Consider the following 20797-nt stretch of genomic DNA (forward strand, 5'->3'; position numbering starts at 1 on the left):
GGACGGTCCTCGGAAAGCCTGGAATGATGCATGAGAGACATGGATCAAGAGAGGAAGGGGGCCCACAGAGACTGCTTATGTATAGGGCCCAGAATTTTGTACTACACCCCTGGTCTTGATAGTAGATAAACCAGGAGCACAGTGTTGTATAAATAAAATAACTGCATGGTTGGTTTTCATTTTAATTAGTCTGTATAAGAAATGTGGATGAAGAAAGAAGGACAAAAAAGGGAAGCTGACATGTTCAAGAATAAAAAAGCATGAATGATACCAGTAAACTTTTATATTGCAAAAGCGTCAACAGCATAAATAGGTTTTTTGTCTAATAAAATATGTTTTCTTAAGAGATGCATACATTAGATGTGTTATACAGTTAAATTGTAATTATTGTTCTTATATTTCACAAAAGAAAATAGACAATTATTATTGTTATAACAAAATAAACTCAGTTGAAATTGACAGAATGTGCATTGAACAAGTTAAACAATAGGCCTAAAGACACATTGAACGCAATGTAACACTACGACATTAAATCTTTGTGCCGGATATAACCAAGACACACCCATTTTTACCAACCCTCCCAGTCACTGTAAATATGGGCGTCTTGGCCCTCAACGTTTAAAAGAGCGTGACAATTGGATGCCGCACCAGTCAATCATATTTTGGGCGTTGCTTAGCAGTTATGTACAATACACCCAAAAAAAGTTAGTCGTTTGCTGAGAAACTTTTTAGAAAATCAACAAATACATCAGCGGGTCCTACTTATCGTTTCCTTATCCTTGTACAAGTCAATCTACTACTGTGATGTTAAACTTGTGGATTTTATTATTTGCGAGTCTAGCAATCGGAGCTAAAGCGCAAGGTGAGTATTCTTATCGTTGTTGCTGTTGATGACAATGGTATTTGTTTTTTTGGAGTAGTGAGGATGTTTATTTATTTATTTATTTATTTATTTATTTTTGCTAGAAAATAACCCGGTTTAGTGTTTTAGTGTTATAAAACCAAACAAATAGTTTAGAAACGTAGCATATGTTCTATCCATGCTTTACATGAAATGGAAATGGAGATTGGAGACGAGAAAGTACACTCGTGTCACAAAAGTTTTGTCGAATCAAACTTTGTATGCCAGAGTGGTAAATTTTCTGTGGTCTGCTGCTTTGTTTCAGTAGTAGCAGTTTGATTTTTCTGGTTGACTTCCGTGGCAAGAATAGTTTTCTGAAGTCAAGTGGCACGAATGTGGGTATAGAGTGTTGCCCATGGCACGACAGGCAGTCGCTTCATTTTGCAGGAGGAAATGCGTTGTCTTTCGTAGACGCAAAGACGATTTCAGATGAATGCGATCACATAACCGCTGGGTGGTTTTCTTAGAAAAGTGCCAGTGACTCACATTAACGCGCCCGTGCATGCAGACATTTCAGTTCTTGAGGACGATCTCAGTCACGCAAATACATGACTCTGTGTTTGGTATTTCGTTGACTCAAATGTAAATCTATTAAGAAATAATAAAGCAATGTCACATCACTGATGCATTGTGCGGTTGGGCGTCTGTAACCTGGTTTAATAACACTGTTATGCACAGTTAAGCTTAATTACCCTCAATTCGGGGGAAATAACAAGCAAGTGACTCTGCGCGACTCTGCTTGCTGCATGTACTAAATCTGATTTGTTCTATTAATATAAATGGTCTCACTTCAAATTCACAATAATATTATATACTGAGTCAGCGGAACTGCTATATATGTTTACTTTGTATAACTGAATGCTTATACATACACAAAGGGATCCCTTTGGTGTAATCTACTTAAGAATTGTCAGGGGCCTGGCACATTGTGAGCAGCTAAATATTCAGGGAAGGAATGAAGCTTGGCTGCAGGCAATTAGACTAACTCATACCAGACTCAGCTTCAGACCCCACCCTTACAGGGGAAACCGTGAATGTTATGAAAGAGCACGGGTTTATGACTCACTTCGCGCGTGTGTGTGTCTGTGTGAGAGAGAGTGTGTGTATGTGTGTGTGAGTGAGAGAAAGAGATCATTGTGGCTAAATCAAAAATGTTTCCCTGCGTTGTCATTTATGATTAAAACTTTGCTTACATAAATTAGTGACTGCATCTCATCTCATAAGTTCATACCTGTTCATATATTAATTGGGGGAAGACTGTAGCAATAGATTGCATCTCAAAAAAGTTTCTGGCTTAACATTGTTAAAACAAGAATATAAATAGCCCCAATGTGTTCTTCTTTCTTTCACTGGTGCAACAAATATACAAATATTTTCCTGAAAAATGTTAACCTGGCAATTGCTAATTATATCCTTGCAGGTAAAATTACTTGGACTATTTGACTCACCTTTCTAGTCCTGAATTTAAGACAAAAACTGAATGCAGGGTTTTATTTTGAATTCCTGCACTTATATCTCAACAAAAACATGTTTTCAACATACAAAAATGTCAAGTTACTTATGCATACAAAGCACTGTCTAGTTGTAATTAATAAAAAACTTGCTAAATCTAGGCCTGCCATTAAAAGTATTGATATAAAAAATGAGGCCAAGATACAACAAACAATATTGGCTGTCTTACTGTAGCTTGCACAAATTAAACAAGCTCCATTCCAAAGCAATGCTACCTAACCAGCTGCAGGCCTGGAGACAAGCCCGTTGTTGGGCAAAACCTGCAATTGTAGTCCAAGGTTTTAGAGCCTACCTAGTAGACATGTAGCTGTGTGAGTCATAGCGAAACCCAGTAGCACCATGGCACCGATTCCCATATGACTGGTAGGCCTACCTACTAACTTTACCACAAATATTATACAGCTGTAAAAGAAATAGTTTTAGTTTTTTGGCAATTATTTGTTTGCAATCAAGTAAGCTTCCACACAAAACAAAAATGGCAACCACAAAGTTTGAAAAATGTCATTTATTGGCTGAAATAGCATCAAGTGCATTTCCTTGTATTTCCATTTTCATATATTTCCATTTTGCCTGTGTCCAAATATCCTGCAACTGGCTACTTTCAAGATATTATTGGCTAATGTAGTTAAATGTCCAATGGGGAGAATTACTGAGGAGAATGATTGTGGGACTGGAGCATTTGTGATAACAAAATCAGCGGGACAATAAGGAGAATATTCCAAATTTGGGGCTTTATTGCATGGATATGTGAATTTATATCTGATTTCTGTGTGTTTGCATGAGGTCAGAAGGTAAAGAAGTTAATGTTCTTAAGGGCTGACTGTCTGTAGTCATTGTGGTTATATCAGTAAGAAACTCTGAAAAGTGCCTATCTCTCTGTGCTGTATAGGCATGGGGCATGTCCCGCCAAGCCATAGCTTGGTGGATGGATATACATACTCTTACGTAAAAACATTGACCTATTGTATAATTTATTAAAATATTGTCTCCAGTGGTGGTGCTGAGAATTTGAAGGCTTTCCTACGTGAACAGTTTTCTAATAATACATTGGCGAGTTAGTGTATCACTTTAACACTGAGTATGTGACTTTAAGCTCCATATTGTGCATCACAGTGACTCACAAGTCTAACCGCATAGACTGAAAAAGGTGGGGCACCTAAGGGTTTTTCAGAATAGCCATGTACACTATTGAAGCAACGTTGAACAGCGCTGAACAGCATTGCCTGCTCAGCTTGCTTTTCCAGTTAATGACAGAATGAGATCGACGCTGTCTTGACGAACACTGACAGTGCAAGTCTCACTCAAATAATATTTTTTTTCTGGCTGAAAATGGAAGTTAGATGGTGAATGCGTGACAGTGACTGCAGTCGATCCTGCTTTTCTGCCATTGTCAACTCGACGCGGTGTCTCCCTATATTTAGCTACATTTACATTATGAAGTTCTGTGAACTGTTCAAGAGACCACTACAATGCATTGAGCGTAGGCTATAAAAAATGGAAAAAAAAAAAAAAATTATTGAAGAGTTCCACATCGTACAAAAACCGCAAAAAATGTACAAAGGTAGGCGGTTTCCATTGAAAATCACGTCTATATCGGACTCTGGAGTGGCAGGCAGGGCACTCCCTGTCTACTGTCTCATTCTTTTAATCAATTTAGCAGATTTCCCTGAAGTAAATTTTGTGTGACTTGAAACTTGAAAGCAGCATGCAAACTTGAAAGCAGTCAAAACTTAAAAAAAAAATGTAGTATCATTCATGACCAAATTGTACCAATAAATGCATGGATCATTTCTAATTGTGTTTTGGGTTTTTTTTTTTTTTTTTTTGGTGCGATTTCTTCTGTAGGTGGCTTAGGTGGCTTAAAAACTCACACGTAGACTGCCTCCTGAGACATTTAAATGCAGGAAAAACCCTTAGGTAATATTCACTTTTACATTTTTGAACACTTGGGAAGGCAAGGTAAACAGGTGTTGAAGATAAAGCTTCAGCATATTTAATTAAAGAAAAGTGATAACATAGTAAAATATGAGCAGGCAGTCCTAATTATTAGCATGCGGATAGCAGGCTGTACTGAGAAACACCCCAGGGCATGCCTTTGAACTTGCCCATTTTATTTTTCTTGAGAGAACAGGTGCAAGCATGTTGTCAAACTGGGTGTAGAAAATTCAGTTGTGCTGTACAGAAGCCATCATAAGTGAAAATTGACAAAGAACTCCATTTGTTGCTTGAAGACATGTCAGAACTAATAGATGTCACCAGAGCACAGACATTTGAATACAATGGTCCTGCATGCTCCTTCTTTATGTATTTGTTTATATTTTGACAATTTCAAAGCCCAAAGAAGATCATTTTTGTCTGTTTCTTCCATACACAGTCTCACTAAATAGTCCATGTAACATGCAATTAGTGCAAACACGAGCAGACAGTCTGTGGTATGTATACATTATTTGTATGGATACTCTTATGGTCAATAAACTGAAACTAACTTGCAACACCTAGGTTGATATAGTAACAAAACAATAAATTTGTGTTCTGCCTGAGTGATTAGCCGTATTGTTATAGGATTAATTTTGTATTACATGATAAATCATACGGTTTTATGATGAATCTTATTTTTGTCATACTGCAGGGTATTAACTGTCCAAGCTGTAGAGTGGTTTGAAATTGTTTCAGTACAAAATGTTACATGTCTTTTTTTTTCTTTTTTTTTTACTCCTTGCCACCTGAGCCATTTCAAAATCAGGGAAACTACTGCTTTCTATTACTTTCATACTGCACGCTTGGTTTTGCTCAGCTGGCCTCAGTGAAACACTTGGCTTTATCTGAACTTATTTTATCTCTTTCTGAAATTCTCTGAAATTTCTTTTCTCAGGCTTTGACCTTTCTGATGCTTTGGGTGGTGATGAGAAAGGTAAGTTTTAGCCTTGGTTTTGTTGGTGGGCTTGGCAGTATGCAGTTATGTTATGTGTAGTATTTTAATCCATATTTTTGCAATGCATTAGTATGCATATTTTATGCAAAATGGCTTAAATTTGATACAACTTTGTTTCATGTGAATGCATTTGTGCCCTGCCAGTAATAATATAATGCAAGGCTTTTTTGCTTCCTATATATTTTGTTAAATTAATTTATTGTTCTGTAATTCTCTAACTAAATGGCAGCAGTAATAAGCAAGTACAATACATGCACTTGCTTTTTTTTTTTTCAATAAGGAAAATGTTTAACTTAGTTTGAGGAGTATCACAGAAAAAAAAATTCAGAGCTGTATTACCACTTTTATTTTTGGTAATGGATTACATTTTCACAATATGGTATTTTTCTGTACATTTAATGCAAATGAAAAGTTTCTCAGTATCACTAAATGAGTATCTAATCAATATACTCTTCAGATCCAACCAAGGCTCCCATTCCAAAAGTCCCAGTTGACCCGAAGAAACCCGGTGGTGATGGTACAGTTAAATCACGAAACATATTTTCCATATATTTCCAGCATACAGACCTTTTTGGCACTTACATCTCAATTAACTTCATTACACAGTTGAACCTTTGAGATGTGAATGTCTTGGGGATGGATGCTGTTTAGAAATCTAAACTGTTCGTGCCTTTGACAGTTTCTCTAAAAAGCATGCATTTTGATAATTAGAATGCTGTGTTGATTTAATTTTTTTTTTTTACACTATTGTGGCCTTAATTGTTTAAAACTCTACTCTGATTTCATAACAATACACCAATTAGTTTAAATTAAACAGTTATCAAACAATAGAAACTTCATTAGATTCATTCCGTACTATTTTACAAAAAATTTGTAATATTCATCCATGCCTATTTGTGAATTGTCTCATAAATAATTACTATGGCTTGGTTACATACAAGTGACTGACTAATTCTGATGGATATATCTTTATGCTATCCTGTATGCCAACCTCAATAGTTTTTATTTTATTGTGTTAACATATTAAATGTACAAAGACTGATAAGATTTTCCCATCTGATAAAGTATTCATTACAATAATTATTTATTGCAGGTGGACTAGATCTTTTTGATGCTGTGCACCCAGGTAATTAATAATATTGATGTTTTCTTGTCTTATTTAAATACCAGTGTAATTTCATTGTATTTTCGACAGTACCGTGAAAAAGTATTTGCCGTCTTCCTGATTTGCTCTATTATTGCATATTAGTCACACTTAATGGTTTCAGATCTTGAAACAAAATGTAATTTGACAAAAGGAACCTGAGTAGTACATTTAAAAAACTATTATTTCATTTTTTTTGTGTGACAAATATACATTAAAATCAGTGTGACAAAAATGCAAATCAGGAAGGAGGCAAATATTCTTTTTATGGCACTGTACATCTTCTTTCAATATAATCAATGTGGAACATAAGTTAACAGTTTTTATAAGTACACATGACTTCTGAGTAAGCATTGCCATTCCTCCTGGGAATTGAGCTTTCAATCCTTGAATTACAAGCCCAGCCCCCTGACCATTACGTGATACTGCCACAATATATGCAAACTCAAACCTGGACTCTATTAATCATAACTCCTGCCCCTGCTTTTTATGACAGAAAGTTTGTTCTTATTGCCACATTTGGATGTACCCTGGGATGTATCTTTCTCTGTATCTGTGCGATATTTTTATTTGAAATATTTTTCCTCTTAAAGACCCAAAAGACCCTGCTCAGCCTCCACCAAAACCACCGGCAGGAGGTAAGAATAATAATTAATCCTAAATATTTCCTCTAAACCCTATTTCTTTAAATTCAATTTTATGTGTATAGACCTTGTATTTACATAGACTGTCACAAAGACGCTGAAAAACAGAATAGGATTATTGAGGGAGACTGCATCTGAAAATCTGAATCTCCAAAAAAAAATAAGCTTGAGTTAAAAAAATCTCCAGTAGGAAGAAAACTCAAATGGTGTGAAAAAAAAATTGGTGGGAAGAAACATCTGCCCTTCTTCTGCTGGCTGGCACAGTGTCAGTAGTTAATGATAGGCTAAGACATACTTGGGAATCAATTGGAGCAAATAATCAAGGTGGTTTAGAAGATTATTGTCTGGGGTATTAAACTAGCTGGTAAAAGCAAATAAGTGTATATTGACATGCAGTTCATAAGAGGGCCAGGGCGGTCTGAACTCAGGGTGGGGGAGACGGACAGAAGCTCCGGGGAAGCGAACAGACATGAAAAATGTTGCATCTTCTTCCTTCACAGATGGATTTGATCTTAATGATGCTCTTGGTCCAGGTAAAAGTCCTTCAGAAAAGTCAAGCTGTCAAGTGTGGATTTCACCTTCTAGGTCTCGTTGTCCAGCAGCACTTGGCGGCTTGACTTCTCAAGTAGCACCAGACATTCTTTGCTTTTGTTCTAACTCTTCGGGTTCAAAATACTTACTTTCAGCTCGGCCACTCCTCACTGCTTTCCTAGTCGTGAACTGAAAGATTATGACTAGAAAAGCATCTCCTTATCTCCTTAATGGATTTTCAGAAATATGTTGTGTGTAGTCTCGTTATTATAGTTTTTATTATAGTTTTTATACCACCTGTTGACAAAGGGCTGTACAGTCAACACTTTGGGAGGGGGAGGGCATATGGGTGGTGTTGTGATCATATATGTGGAGCCATTAGTAGTTGCTTGTGCTCTGTAGTTTGGGGCATTGTCATTCTGGGGGACGTTATTCTCATTGTAGGGAGGTGCTTCAGCGTGGGATGGGGTGGTTGCTCTGGGTTGATGTGTGGTGATTGGTATTGGCCTTGCCCTCTAAGACTCCAGAGTGCACCAGTCTTGGGAATATTCATTCTTCACGACATGCACATCTATTTCTGGCATAATGTGGCTTAAGAGAGATATTCTTCATTGACGTTATTCAAATAAACTTTATTTCTGCATTATGAACAGCTGAACAGCATCAACAGATTTGATTGATTGAATTCATCTAAAAAAAAACTATTATTTCGTGTAAACCTTTTTAATATTTGTTTTAATGATTTAATTAAATATTTCCCTTATTGGAAGATTCATATCCTGGTCTGGGCTTTTCCCTGTAGAGCTTGCATATTCTCCCTGTGTCTGCTTGGGTTTCCACCGGGTACTCTGGTTTCCTTCCACAGTCAAAAGGCATGCGGGTTAAGGTTAAGTGGAGCATCTAAATGGTTTGTAGGTACAATTGTGTGACTGAATGGTATGTGTGTGTCCTGCGATGGGTTGGTTACCTGTCAAGAGTGTATTCCTGCCTCTTGCCCAATGCATGCTGGAATAAGCTCCAGCCCCCTGCAACCCTGACCAGCACTAAGCAGGTTAGATAATGGATGGAAGATCCATTCTTAGAAAATCTCATACTTTGCCAATTAGGGCCTTTGGCTCAGACCACTTCATTGCTATAATTCTTATTTCATTTATCCTTCATGCCAGTGTGAATCCCCTTGAGACAGTCCTTGAGACAGACGCAGAGGTAGCAGCATGAACAATCACACAGCACGAAAGACAAAACAGCAGAGTGCTATACTTACCCGCACCCATAAAACAGAGAGACCTAATGATTCTAAAGGCAAGCAGCGGCTTCTCTGTCAAAAGAATGACATACAGTTTTAATGTTTTGTAGTAAACAGCACACGGAAAGGGTAAAGCAAGGAAGGTGATCTTGTGTCTGGAGCTTGTCTTGGCAGTTTTCCTCTCCATCTGTCTGTGTGTTTATGGAGCTTGTTTGTTTCTCTTGACCTTGGGACTCATTGCAAGTCTTTGATGTTTGTAATCATAATAATGTGCACAGAAAGCAAAAAGAACAGTTCTGTAGCAGAACAACTGTCCTCTCTGTCCCTAAAGTTGAGTTTCTTCACACATCCTTCCCCCTGTAGACCCTGTAGCGCCAAAGAAGCCAGCAGTTAACCCACCAAAGGATGGTGGAACCGGTGAGGCAAAATGATTAGTCTTGCAATTTTTGACTTTATGTTTCTGCATATATGATCCAGTGTGAGATTTGTTTGAATTATCTTTGCATTGCCATGGGGGACAACAGTACAATATGGAAGTAAAAGTAAAAAGAAAAAAAGGTACTTTCACTCTTTGTACTGTTTCATAACTCGAGAACCAGTAAAATCAGTTTAAAACCTGAAAAATCCTTTTTTAGATAAGACGCTTTTATGCATTACGGAAGATATGTAACTAGGAGTTGCGTGTCCTTTTTCCTGAAGATGGTGGTACATTTGGAGACTCAGATTTGCTTGATGTGGTTGGAGGTGGTGGATACACACCAGATAAAGGAAAAGGTGGCGGTGAGTATTTTACTGTCAAATGTATATAGTTTTTTTGTTTTTATTACTTTTTTATTGGGCCAAGTACCAAGGTGCAAGGCACCATTTTTTCCCTGACAGCCCATATTTTTTTCATAGATCTTTAATGCAACCCACATGACAACAATACGTGTAATTGTACGTGCAATCAATTCAAGTCTTAAAATACCAAAAGAAATACCACTTAATAAGAAGGATGCGTCCGCCTATTCTGCATGATCTGGTCCTCGTCTGGTTCACAGGACGACAGGGAAACACACGGCAGGTTCAGCCTTCAGTCTCTCTTTGTTTCATCTTTATCTTGGTTAGAACAGAGAATCCAACTTTGCACATGCAGGTCATTGTGAAGGACAGTAAAATGCTTGCTTTACTCAGCAAGGGATACTCAGTTGCAAGACAAATCCAGAATGAAAATTTTTTTTCAGTTTTTTGGTAAGTTTTCAGCATGCTACCCAGGTCAGCTGCAGCATTTATGATTCCTTAGCAGGAGTTAAATTTAGCTCTACTATTGAATCTGGGGTTTCAAAGTCAAAGGAATTTTTTCACCCACCGCTTGTCTTTCAAATAATTACACTTCTGCTGCGGAAAGTAATGACAGAAATTCCCCGCCAGCGCATCCAGATGTGACTGGAAGAGGCGCTTCAGGTCAGTGACCCAGTTCTTGGACACACAAGTTTCTTCAGTGTGTTTCATCATTGTCGGGAACATAGACTCAAAGCTTTGGGTTTTGAGTTGCAGCTGCCACAGTTCAAGTGACTTCTGGAAAGCCTGAATTTCTACACAGTGCCTGAAAAGATTGTTGACCCTTCCCAGTAGTTTTGGATTCAATTAAGTTAAAACAGAAAAAAAGTGTCAGCAAGATAAGACTGAGTTAAAAGCCATTTCTCCTCAATGAACAAATTTGCGAGAGGTAATTGTTTCTCGGTCAGTAAAGCATGTATTTCATCCCTCAATTCGTATACTCGGCTGGCCGAGATATTAATGAATATGCATTTTTTTGCGCTGAATGGATCTGCTTTAGGTACGTCTGTGCACGCATCAGTGTGCACTATCTTATCAAACAGAGATCCCGATACATATCCCCAATGGGAGAAATACCAAAACCCCCAGTACCTACAAGCAGGTCCAAACAACAGGTGGAAGCTGGGGTGGTGGAGGGGTGCGTGCAATTCTGTGAGCTGCAGCAAGCGTAAAGTAAAGGTCATAGCCTGTGCTACTGCGAAAAGTAGCACAGGCTATGACCAGGACCTGAGAGGTCTGACTGTTGGTTTAAAAATGGCGCTCCATTACTGATGTGTGGATGTGACAGATGAAGTATGAGAACATGTAGTGACGTGTGTATGCTATTGGTCGAGTATGAGAACATGTAGCAATGTGTACATGTGATTAGGTGAGTATGAGCACTTATTACTATTTATGAAATAATTATTTCATTTCTGTCATGTTGAAACATATGTCTCTATGATTGTTATTTTTATTATACATTACAGTCTCTTAAATTGTATTACTGTCTGTGGATTTAACCGATTGAGTGCAAAGTTTGTCATTTGAACATTGACTGCAGGGACAATTCTTGAAAAACAAATCTTTTAAAATTTGATAATATAATATGTATAGTATTGGATTTTAAAAATCATTGGGATAGTTCATCATGCATACTGCCTCAGTGTTTGGGTTTGTTTTATGTAGCAATTGTTTATGTGACAAAAACTTTGTTAACATTAAGCAGATTGCTTTCTATTTACATGACATTAATTAGCTTTATCTGTCTCTCTTTTTGTTCCAGGACATATTAATAATCCTTCTTCTAATGATGGTATTTATTGCTTTTCCTTAATTCATGTTGTCTCTTACATTATTTGTGTAATTGAGCTGTTGGCATTCCATGCAGACAAAAATGTCAAAAAATGTAGATGTCAAAATTTATCATTTTCAAAAATTTGCATTTATGTAAGGCTTGCTCACACATAATGATTTACATAGATTTTGGTTGTGTAATCTCTTGTTTCATTTCATAGGAGGCAAGGGCAATGAGGATGAACATCAAGGTAAATACCATTTGCATTCTCTCTCATTCTCACTGAAAGCTGTGTGATATTTGTAAGGAAATTGTGCTTTGGAGCACAATATTCTTAAACCGTCATTATGAGCCAAACACTGCAATAGCATGTTTAAAATACAGTAACCATTGTAAATTGTTCCTACATTATGACAAGATGAAAAAGGTGAATGTGAATATTTCCTGCTATGGTTTATTGGCAAGAGTTATTAAAAATGTCTTCTTGGTGGTTAAGCGCAGTGCGGTCCATGGGTAGGGGTTTGACCCCTGCCATGGAACCTTCGAAGCTTCTTTATTTGTACCGTTTTCTCCTCGTCTGAATCAAAAAATATGAAAGGAGGGTAGACTGTCTGCTCCCATTTAATAAAAAAAGCATAAATAACAAAGTAAACTTAAAGTATACTATTTTATATGTAATCTGAGTAGTCCCCTAAACAAATAAATGACCAAACAGAGAAAAGGGTTGGACAAGCTCTAAAATTACTGTTATTTGAATATTATTCAATCAATCCTTATACCTCAAAAATATGTTTTAGAAGACAATATAGACAATCTTTACTTTGAAGTGCATACAATTGTGCACTGTTTTCGTATCTGTTTAAAACTTTGGCCGTTCTATGGCACACGGTGTTAAATGCAGCCAGGCATTATAATCCTGGCAGAGGAGCATGAGCTGATTTGACTTTTCCAAGCGATCCACAATTGTGGTCCTCCCGGCACAGTCGAGCACACAGGCTTTCCCTATGTAAGCAGGCATTTCCTGCAGCACAGGTTTGAGTACTTCATTTCTTCATTAAAAAATTTTGGCTGAATCCTTGGTCAGAAGAAAATATTTTCCACATGGACGAGCACTGATCATGTCCCACATACATGTTTTGTTTTTGTCATTTGCAAGAGGATTCTGAAATACATTTAAAAGGGTGTTGATACAGCATCAATAAATATTGTGCTAGCTAGCTAGTGTTCAGTACTGATAGTTAAATGGTCTCCATACTATCGTATAACTTCGTATCAGTTTATAATTGTATCTAGTTTGTAAGCTAACTGCTTTGATTGTTCATGGAAACTCCATAGAAATTAGTCCTGAAACATTACAAAATCAAATTTTAAATGCAGGTATTAACTTTCAACTAATTCTGACTCAGATGTTCATTAAGAAATATTGAAAGCTGTTGGAGTTTGCAACAGACTTATCTAGCCAGCACCAATGCACAAACTGTCAATGATTCCTAGCTATTACTTTGTTTTTTGCCATGCTTGCTAGGTATTACATTTTGTCATCTGGCTAACTTTTGCTGTCCATTAATAACTGGACAACAGCAAATGCCCGTTTTGAAACAAAATATGAAGGTAGAGTGATATCTGTAAATGTACGTGATTCTCAGTGACTGGCTGTAAACACTCTCGTAGTATGGGCATCATATTCCATACACATTAGAGCTCACCATTCCAACAAGAGGGCTGGGCCGACGTACTCTAGAATGTTACAAAATGCCTCTGAAATAAACATATCTGTAAACTACAATTAAAACAATGGGAGCCACTGAGATAGAGGTGAGCAACCTGTATTGCATAAGAAATACACACATGCAAACACCTATTTCAGATACTTAGATCTAAAATAGCCTACTGCTTATCTCTGACCACAACTAATCACTCATACAGGCGGCCAGAGATGGTCTCTCAGCCTTGTCTTTTTCACCCTTATACATTTCTCCTCGGGCTAGATTCCACTCATTTTAAGAATTCCACACGTGCTGGCCACAGCTCTGAACATGTTTAGAATTGAATTTTAGGCGAAAATACAGTTATTGAGATGGGCGGCCTCAAACGAGTGAGACTACTTCTCACCGTGTTACGAGACTGCTCATTCCCAGGTTTCAGCACCAATTATATCACATGCTGGGAGGAACAGAAAAGCTGGACACAGGGAGGGGTGGGAATTCCGGTTTATTTAAGTTAGCGAGCGAGGGTTTAAACACAAACAAAACAAAACGAAAACCTCCTGCCTTCAGCCGCACAGGTTACAGGTAAAAATGATCAACTAAAATAAGAAAGACAAAATAAAACCACAACAATAGCTTTTCAGTCACTTTTGTTCTCGTTTAGCCTTGATCTCGCTCTGCCTATGGTTTCCCTGTCTCAGCCAGCTACTGTGGAAAGAAGCACACTTTTAAGCACCTGGGCTGATTCATTAACACAACCCAGGTGCGTGTGCTCACTCCACCAGTAGACATGGCAAAGACTCTGACGCTTCACCGGATTGAATACTTAAGTTGCTCGAATTTCAGCATTTGCCGAAAATGTAAAAAGATTTGTAATCTCGATGAGCACAGTGGTGAATTTATTTTGCAAAAGGGTAGAGGGCACTTTTTGGGCCAGGCAGCTGCTTGAGGTTTTAGATGTAAATTTTCCCCTTTCTAAAACACTGCAATTGTCTTTCATTGCAGATTTAGCGCTGCCCTGGACCCAGATCCTGAAACTACTAAGTGCTAACATGCCAGAGAACTTCCATATTTGGATAACCAACCTAAAAGGGGTAGTAGATACGCTGTTTGAAAACGTGATGGAGCTCATTGGTGTGACCCTGTGAGCTGAAAGTGCTGCACAATGGTTTAATCATCTTTTCTGCTCTGAGATTCTTGAAGAACAGGATTTTGTTTTTGGGGGGTGATGGTGGGCTGTCTGGCTTTTCTTGGAAATTTTTCCTTTTTTTTTAAATGACAAAGTTGCTGGTAGGAATTTAAGTAAGACATGCATGCAGTGTGCTCTGTGAAGTGTAAATATGTTGTGACGCTGGGAAGTTTGACTCCAGAACAGTTTCCAATTGATTTTGCCCAGCTCCTGTCCACTAATAAACCAACAATGAAACATCTGCCAGTCACAAAATACATAGTTATAGTGTGGTCCTATTTTACTTGACAGCATGTTATTGGTTATTTTTGAATGAGACTGGTTTATTATGCTACAAATCTGATCTTTTATTTTAGATTTGATTGTATTCTCTGGGTAGGCCATAGTAATCGAAGACGTTATTCGTGCTTGGAATGCTATTTAACCTCGTATGTTGCGAGTCAATGACCCTTTAGTTGAACTAGGAAATACTTAATTATTTTCACTATGAATCTTATGGCCTAATGTATCACATTAATGGAAATGGTTATTCAGTATTTGCAACCCCTGGAGGATTGACTGGACATTTGCTTCAAATGACGAAAGGAGGTAAGATTCTGTTCTGATGAGTTCTGTTGAATCAGAATAAGTTTTTAAGCTTTTGTGGCTAAAAAAAACTTCTAAATGCTGGGCCATTCTGCAAGAAAATGTTATGCTATAGCTAGTGTGTAATGATTAAATCATTTAAACCAGAAAGGGCTTTAAAATTTGGGATGAAGAATTTTGTAATGTTGTTCATAATTGGTGGTCCTGTTGTTTGTGTATGTGTGTGTGTGTGCATGTGTTACGACCTGGTCTAAGGTCAGATTGTAACAGGGTGAATGATAAGGGAAATGGGTATGGGAAATGTACTGCAAAACAACTCCAGTCCCTATCTGCCTATCCAAATCTAACTGAATGCTAGTCTTCGAAGGGTACTGGGCACGCGGCGGCTTTGAACGCTGAACTTCAGACAGTTAGCCGATAGTCGGAAATCAGAAGTCTGAATAGCGCACCGCCAACGGAGTGTTAAAACTGCACACAGAGTAGCTTCAGAAAATAAAAAAGGAAACATAACAAAGCAAAATAACAAACTTGTAACCCAATGGAAGGATTTTTAGTGCAGCTGGGAAAACACAAACTAACTGGAGCAGTATACAGCGAGCACAGGGCAAAACGAGTCGAAAATGAGCATATGGTCAAACACGAAATACAATCAGTAAACAAAGCGGGGGGGCTAGGCGAGAATCGGAGTAGAATATGAGAGCGAATGATCAGAAACACAACATTACGGGCAAACAAACTAGAAGGGCTAAGGCAAGAATCAAAGAGAACGAGTCAGTGGCCATAGTCAAGATCTAATCTGCAAACAAACCAGAGGGGCTAGACTGGAATCGGAATCAAACAAAAATACGGTCGAAGACGCAAAGTCAAACGGAGTAATCACTATGCACAACACAGCAACCATGAGTTCGAAGAGCTAGTCTCTGCTGGTGGGTAGCAAATGGCAGCTATTTCAACTTGAATAACTGGAGACGAAAACGGCCAGTCAGATGACAAACTGGAAAGATGAAGCACGCACGCAACAGAGACAAATGTAAACACAAACTTACGACAGGGGTCGTGTGTGTGTGTGTGTGTGGCGCGCGCGCATGCATGCGTGCATCTTCATAGTGCATTTGTCTCATGCATTTGTCTGAAGCTACTAAATAGTCACACATTAAGAGCCTGTTTGTAGTTACACAAATGATTGATAATATGCATTTATTTGTTAAAGTTAAAAGGGTATATATTTCTGTTTTAAACCATTCTGTGTGCAAAGAAGGATATTTAAAACATTTAGAGACAACTTTGATGACAGGTATTGGGGATTTGGGAGTTTCCGGTCTAAAGCAAGAAATACTCTTCATGCACTGTAGCTCTCTATGTGAAGTAAAATTTAAAAACACCAAGAAAACTCTTTAAAATTTTTAAAATACATCCAGGTTTGTGGTTTTGTTTTTAAAAAACAGAACAAAAAAAAAACAACAACATTTTATTCCTATTCCCTTTTTTTTTTTTTACATTATTAACTGCCAAGTTTATTAAATCTGTGATGTGTTTTTATTTGTGTAACAAAAAAAGTATATGCTACTTTGCCGATGTTTATCAGTTTGATTTTAAAGAAAGGTTTACTTAAATCAGTTCATTGAGCTGTGTCACCACCCTTGGTCTTGATTTTAACAAAAATGTTATGTGTACGTGGCTTACCATCAGAAATCCAATTCAAAAATAATATCAATCTATATTTGTTCTGAACACCAAATTAATAGAAGTCTCTTTTTTTTTTTGGTTTTTCCATTTTTTCCATACTAGCAAAGTTGTGGTGAGTTGTTCGGTAATAGCTCAGTGTACCAAACTGTGTCTGAGAAGTTTCACACATTTCGACATCAAGATTTTTTTTCTGTTCTGCATACACTGCTATTGGTTGTAAACCTTGTGATGAAAGAAAGATCTGGGGGCATGAGAATTCAGAATTCAATTCCCCTGGAAATTATTTCCCAGATTGTTGTGATAAAATAAAACGGTTGTATACTGCCATCTTGTGGTGTATTCTTTCCATGTTGTTTCAATTTTGCTTTTGAAATTGTAACACATAACACTGTTTACTGAAACTTATCCAATTACAGATAAGGTAGCGTGACCTATTCGCATTCCTATTTGTAGAGACTCGGAACATTAACATGACTAGCATTTTGAGTGCTGTGGGTGTGGCAGTCGTTGGGGCCGTATCCAGTTACTTTGCCTACAAGAAGAAGAAGCTTTGCTTTGGACAAGGAGGTAAGCCCTTCATATGAATGTCATACACAGTGTATATTAAGTCAGCTAAAAGTGTAATGCATAAGCTCCTGTCCAACACAAAGTGGCAAATCTAGATATTGACTACATGCACCACATCACAAGGCTCAGACCCTTTGGCAAGACAGTGTACGCCCTCATGGCTAGATCACCATCTGTGGTCATGTATGCAATAAAGTTCATATCGCCTGCTCTCAAAATCAGCCTTTCAGCATAAACAAACAATTTTCCCTCTGGATGCCCTACTAGTTTGATAATAATTAAGCAGATACTAAGTTTGAAAATTTGATCAAAATGAAGTTCACTACTGATCAACCAACTGAACGTCAGATCAGCTAAGACCAAAATTTTTGTGCTGTATGCGAATGATTGCTCTAGAAAGAGATTCAGTTTTTTTTTTAATTAAAAAAATTAGGCTGGCAGGTGAAAATCAGTGGGGAACCTGCACTGTAAAGGAAAAATTATGGAAGAACCTAAATACACATTGTGAACAATTTAATGAAGAGATGGCTTTTAACAAAATCCCAGCATGCACATCCATGCTAGAGCTAGCAGTTAAACCTGTACCCTCTCTCATTTATAATTTATTTTGTTTTTATAATTGTTTCCCCAGGTAATCAGAGGGGTGGTGGATTAGACAAAGGGGGATCTGGGGGTCGATATGGTCCCGCAGGAAACCGCTCAGGAGGAGGAGCAGGAGGAGGAGGAGGAGCAGGAGGAGGTAGGCCTCAAAGTTCTCTGGTTTGCTTCCATTAAAGGCACACTTTTTTTGTTTTCAGTGTTGTGTAATTAACTGGTCAACATATATTGATGATATGCTACTGATCAACATATTGAACATATTAAGATTCATGTAAGAATCTGAAGGAATTGTTTGTTAGTCTCTTTTTTGTGTATGTTAAATAATTTTATGTGACTGTTTGAGTTTGATATCTTCATTTCTTTGGTCTAATTTCAGTTCTCAGCAATCTCCTCAGGATGGTGTGACTTCCATCAGTCAAACCAATGATAGGGATCATCAGCAACTAACAATGCTGCAGAAATTCCAGGGTGAGACAATGCAGATTTTAGTGGCTGAGTTGGACAATCTTTTTTTGTACAGCTACAAGCAGATAGTTGTGTATGTAGAAAATGTATGTATTAAAACTGGTACCACTTATTTTTCGTTAAGATTATGATAAAATATGTAAAGTACAATATTATTTTTCAAACAGCAATACATTTAATTCTTGATAAACATGTAAACAGCAAGGTGTTACTGGTGAATATTAATTGAACATCTGAATTAGGCAAAATGTGTGAATGTACACATTTCACACAATACATTTAGACCAGCTAGAGTTGTCTATGCAATCAGCTTTGACTTGCAAGTTCATATGAAATACAGTTTCTGGTGTAAATTCAGTATTCAAACCGTAAGGAATCTTTAAAACACTGTCCACAAAATCTTTATCTAAGATTATGAACCTTTGTTGTATTGCACTATGTTGGAAAGGGGTTGTTTGGACTTGGTTGTTTTTATAAGTGGGAGTGAATGGTTTACATTCATTGTGTTCCCAAGATATTTTTTGATTTCTACCTGACAGGACCATACAAATATACTCTTGTACCATGACACATTAGGGGATATTTATTTAAAAAACTCTATAAAAATCTATATGTATTGTAAATATGATGACTAATAGGATGCCCAATATGTACAGCATACAAGTGGTGGAAGGTATGTGCTTGTTTTCTATTAAAATGTCTAACTTCAAAAATAAATTTTAAATATTTGTCTCTTTAAGACATATTTTTGCACTACATCTGCAATAGTTTGATACATATCGCTTTATGTTCATAAAACTTAATCTGCAAGAATCAAAAGCCTAACTTAATGCCTCACATTGAGAAACAATATCTCAAGTATTACATTCCTATTGAAATCTTTCTGGACCCCTCTATGTATAACACTGTTTTTGTAATGGGGAATTTCTGTTTTGTCACAGATACAATGCAATGGTTTAAACAGTGTCCTCTAAACTCAATGGTAATCTATGTGTTTACATGAATAATTAGCATGCTAACCTGTGAAATGAATAACTTAACAGACATGACGTCTAGGACTCTGCTGCCTTGATACAAACCTACTTTAAATATGTGGGTTGTCTGATGAACTGCAGGTGCACCAGTTAGAAGATATTGACCCAGATAGACGCAGCCTGACTGGCATTCTGAACTGGTGAATAAATAAAAGGGCAAAAGGTGCACTGCTGAAAGTGCACTGCTGATGACTACTCATTTTTTAAATGACCAAGCTCTTTGATTTGGACACTTGGGCGGTAAAAACAAATCTTAAAAAACTAAAATTATTCAAAACAATGATTAAACAAAACATTTAAAAATGTCATAAAATGTGTTTATCTCCCTCTACTACATTTTGAATGCACAAATGTGTGAAATAGGCTACAAGTATTTGTCATATTTAATTATGTGTAAATCAACAGTATTTTAATAAACAAATTTGACTGGTCAATAATGGTCTATGCTGGCATTCCTCACCCTTTTTTCTACCTGCAGCACATTAGCATTCATGTCTGTTTTAGAGTTTAATCTCTCAAAAAATAATTTTGATCATTCCTGTGAAGCGAAGAATGATTGGCAGTGAGGTTTAAGTCTGCTTGGTACCATGATGTGGGTTGAGCTTCTCTGCATGTAAAGGATATACCAGGGCAGGATGAATCCCCAGTGTATGCAAACCCATAGGACAAAAAAACATCATTGTAGAGTCTGCATTGGAATTACTCCATTTTCACCTTGGAGGTAGACCCACTTTTTTTGTGATGTAGCCACAAATTAGCCAAATAGCATTGCAGACTGTGGCTAATGCTCTTAACAAAACAAAACAAAAAAAAAAAACAAAAAAAAAACAAAACAGCCAATGTATTCCTTGATTATGATTTCTTTCTTCATGATGTGATGAATATGCTTTCAAATTTTAATAAAGTCATCTAAACTTGAACTGCAGTATTTTTGGATAATGTTAATTGGACATTGATTTTAACATCATGCAGACACTTCCTCACTATAAAGGAGCAAACACCAGAGCATGCATGTGCATTTTCATCCCTTGGTCACACATTATGAAGAGCCACAGAGCAGCAGTGTAGCAGTGTAGCATACTGTTTAGGTGGATGGACTTGTACTGTAATTCGAAGGCTCTAGGTTTCATTCCCAGGTGGGGCAGAGCCCTTGTACCCTTGAATAGTATCCTTATCCTGCATTGCTTCAGTAAATATCCAGGTATATGAATGGAGTGTTTGTGAAATATAAGCTGTGTAAATGGCTCTGGATACAAAGATTTGCTAAAGGTCAAAAATGTACATGTAATATCAGGCACACAAGTTTTACCTTGCATGTCTCATACAAAGGCCCATATCTTTTGAGAATGTAGGCTTCTGGCTGTGACACAGTACCAACACCCCAAGCACCAGAAATCATAAAAACTAATCTAAATGAATTGAATTCAAGCTACAAACTAAAAGTCAACCGCCAACACAA

General features: G+C 37.3%; 1 protein-coding gene across 3 annotated transcripts; it reads left to right on the plus strand.

The window, feature by feature from the left end:
• Nucleotides 1–642: 642 nt before the first annotated feature.
• Nucleotides 643–20171, plus strand: LOC135250975 (CD99 antigen-like). 3 transcript variants are annotated; one of them, XM_064327875.1, is made up of 13 exons: nt 645–862; nt 5286–5324; nt 5803–5862; nt 6439–6471; nt 7083–7127; nt 7634–7666; nt 9274–9327; nt 9610–9690; nt 11495–11524; nt 11727–11756; nt 17126–17239; nt 17871–17978; nt 18216–20171. In XM_064327875.1, exons 1-13 carry the CDS (start codon nt 805–807, stop codon nt 18242–18244), a joined length of 714 nt encoding a protein of 237 aa, XP_064183945.1. In that variant the 5' UTR covers nt 645–804; the 3' UTR covers nt 18245–20171. The 3 variants fall into 3 exon arrangements, with proteins under 3 accessions (XP_064183947.1, XP_064183945.1, XP_064183946.1); XM_064327876.1 differs by lacking the exon at nt 7634–7666; XM_064327877.1 differs by lacking the exons at nt 17126–17239; nt 17871–17978; nt 18216–20171 and adding an exon at nt 14218–14656 and having other exon boundaries at nt 643–862.
• Nucleotides 20172–20797: the final 626 nt, after the last annotated feature.

The sequence above is a fragment of the Anguilla rostrata genome, chromosome 3, assembly GCF_018555375.3.
Source record: "Anguilla rostrata isolate EN2019 chromosome 3, ASM1855537v3, whole genome shotgun sequence".
In the NCBI taxonomy this organism is placed as follows: domain Eukaryota; kingdom Metazoa; phylum Chordata; class Actinopteri; order Anguilliformes; family Anguillidae; genus Anguilla; species Anguilla rostrata.